The sequence below is a fragment of the Austrofundulus limnaeus genome, unplaced genomic scaffold (assembly GCF_001266775.1).
Source record: "Austrofundulus limnaeus strain Quisiro unplaced genomic scaffold, Austrofundulus_limnaeus-1.0 Scaffold247, whole genome shotgun sequence".
Taxonomy (NCBI): domain Eukaryota; kingdom Metazoa; phylum Chordata; class Actinopteri; order Cyprinodontiformes; family Rivulidae; genus Austrofundulus; species Austrofundulus limnaeus.
The window spans coordinates 234,379-235,873 of NW_013952649.1; the positions used below are offsets into that span (position 1 = coordinate 234,379).

Sequence of the window (1,495 nt, forward strand, 5' to 3'; positions counted from 1 at the left end):
GTTTTTGCCTTCAGCTTTATGAAACACGGTGCATGTGTGGCTCTTTACATAGATAGAGACTGTTTAGGGATGCAAGCATACATTAAAAGATAAAAATGGTAAATATAGGTATTTTGCAGCTTCTCAGCCTAGAGATATGAGGAAAATCTGCAAAAGATTTTTTTAATCTGTTTATTTTAAAGGGATCCCAGATTAGTTGTAACATTAGACTTTATTAGATAAACATATATTTTAACTGCAAAATAAAGACTGTAAAAATGCTGTAGGCTGTTTAGTTTTTATAATTTTTAAAAATATGTTTCAACATGGATGGAGCCATTTTATTTACACACAAAGCATTCTGGGTAAATGATGACGTCCTCCATCTATATTTTCAGTTACAGGCTGAGTCATTTCTACCTTCTCCTCTCTGTCAACGCTCTCTGGTTTCATTTAAAAGAGTCGATCATCAGATATTGTCCAAGATTAACCTTCAGGGTGGATATAGCTCGCTTACACCGAGGACCTATCCACGTCATCATTTACCCAGAATGCTTTGTGTGTGAATAAAATGGCTCCATCTGTGTTAAAATATATTTTTTAGAAATTTACAAAACTAAACAGCCCACGTATTTTTAGTCTTTATTTTACAGTTAAAATATATGTTTATCAAATAAAGTCTAATGTTGCAACTAATCATAGATCTCTTTAACCACTTAATCACTTTCTTTAACTGGATTGTTAAAAAATATGAAAACTTGCCCTTACTGGGAGAGTAACCATTCTGAACAGGTTGTTGGATTTTCACTCTTACCTTCATGAATATGTCCGAACACGTGGAGTTTGGGCTGGACTCTCCTCTGCACCGTGTTCAGCAGCTCCATGCAGCCAACACGCTGCATCTTCTTTGGAACCCAGTCCAGAAAACCTGCACACAACGAGACACAATCAGACCCAGGCAGCTCGAGGCAGAAGAGCCCATCAGGCAAAGAAGTTACTGGTGTGTGTTTGTGAGTGTGTGCACACAAACAACTAACCATCTACTTTTCCTTACACATACAGAAACCTAACTGTAATGAATAACTTTTTCCCCTGATCGTTTCATCCCTCCTCAATTCAGACGCACATGATTCATTGAAATTTTGTCTACCATTCTGCTTCTTTTAGATAATATTTAGCAAATTTAGCTGCTTATTTTGAAATTTTTTTAGCATATGTGTTGTAATTTAAAGCAACTGTTCTGCATTTAATTTTAGCAGTTGTTTTTATTTTAGCTTGTATTTTCCTCATTTTAGCATTGAAAAGTTCAACAATGTAGTTTGAGCTTCTTTAGCAAATTTCAGCAAACCTGTTCAGCTTTTATGCTGTTTTTGCAGCGTAAAAAACTCATTTTCATGTTCTAATCTGTTGCAGTAAAATCTGAGATAATAATAAAATAGAAAATAAATACCCAGCTATGATTACATACAGCGGGTAAAATAAGTATTGAACACGTCACCATTTTTCTCAGTAAATA

At 34.8% G+C, this 1,495-nt stretch overlaps 1 protein-coding gene across 1 annotated transcript in view; it reads right to left on the minus strand.

Annotated features, from left to right (window-relative positions):
* mpped1 (metallophosphoesterase domain containing 1) overlaps positions 1 to 907 on the minus strand; it is a gene marked incomplete at its 5' end in the record, with an annotated part of 7,925 nt that extends 7,018 nt beyond the window's left edge. The window contains 1 exon segment of the mRNA XM_014020289.1: positions 794 to 907. Within this exon segment, the coding sequence (XP_013875743.1) occupies positions 794 to 907 (114 nt within the window).
* Between the last annotated feature and the right edge of the window lie 588 nt (positions 908 to 1,495).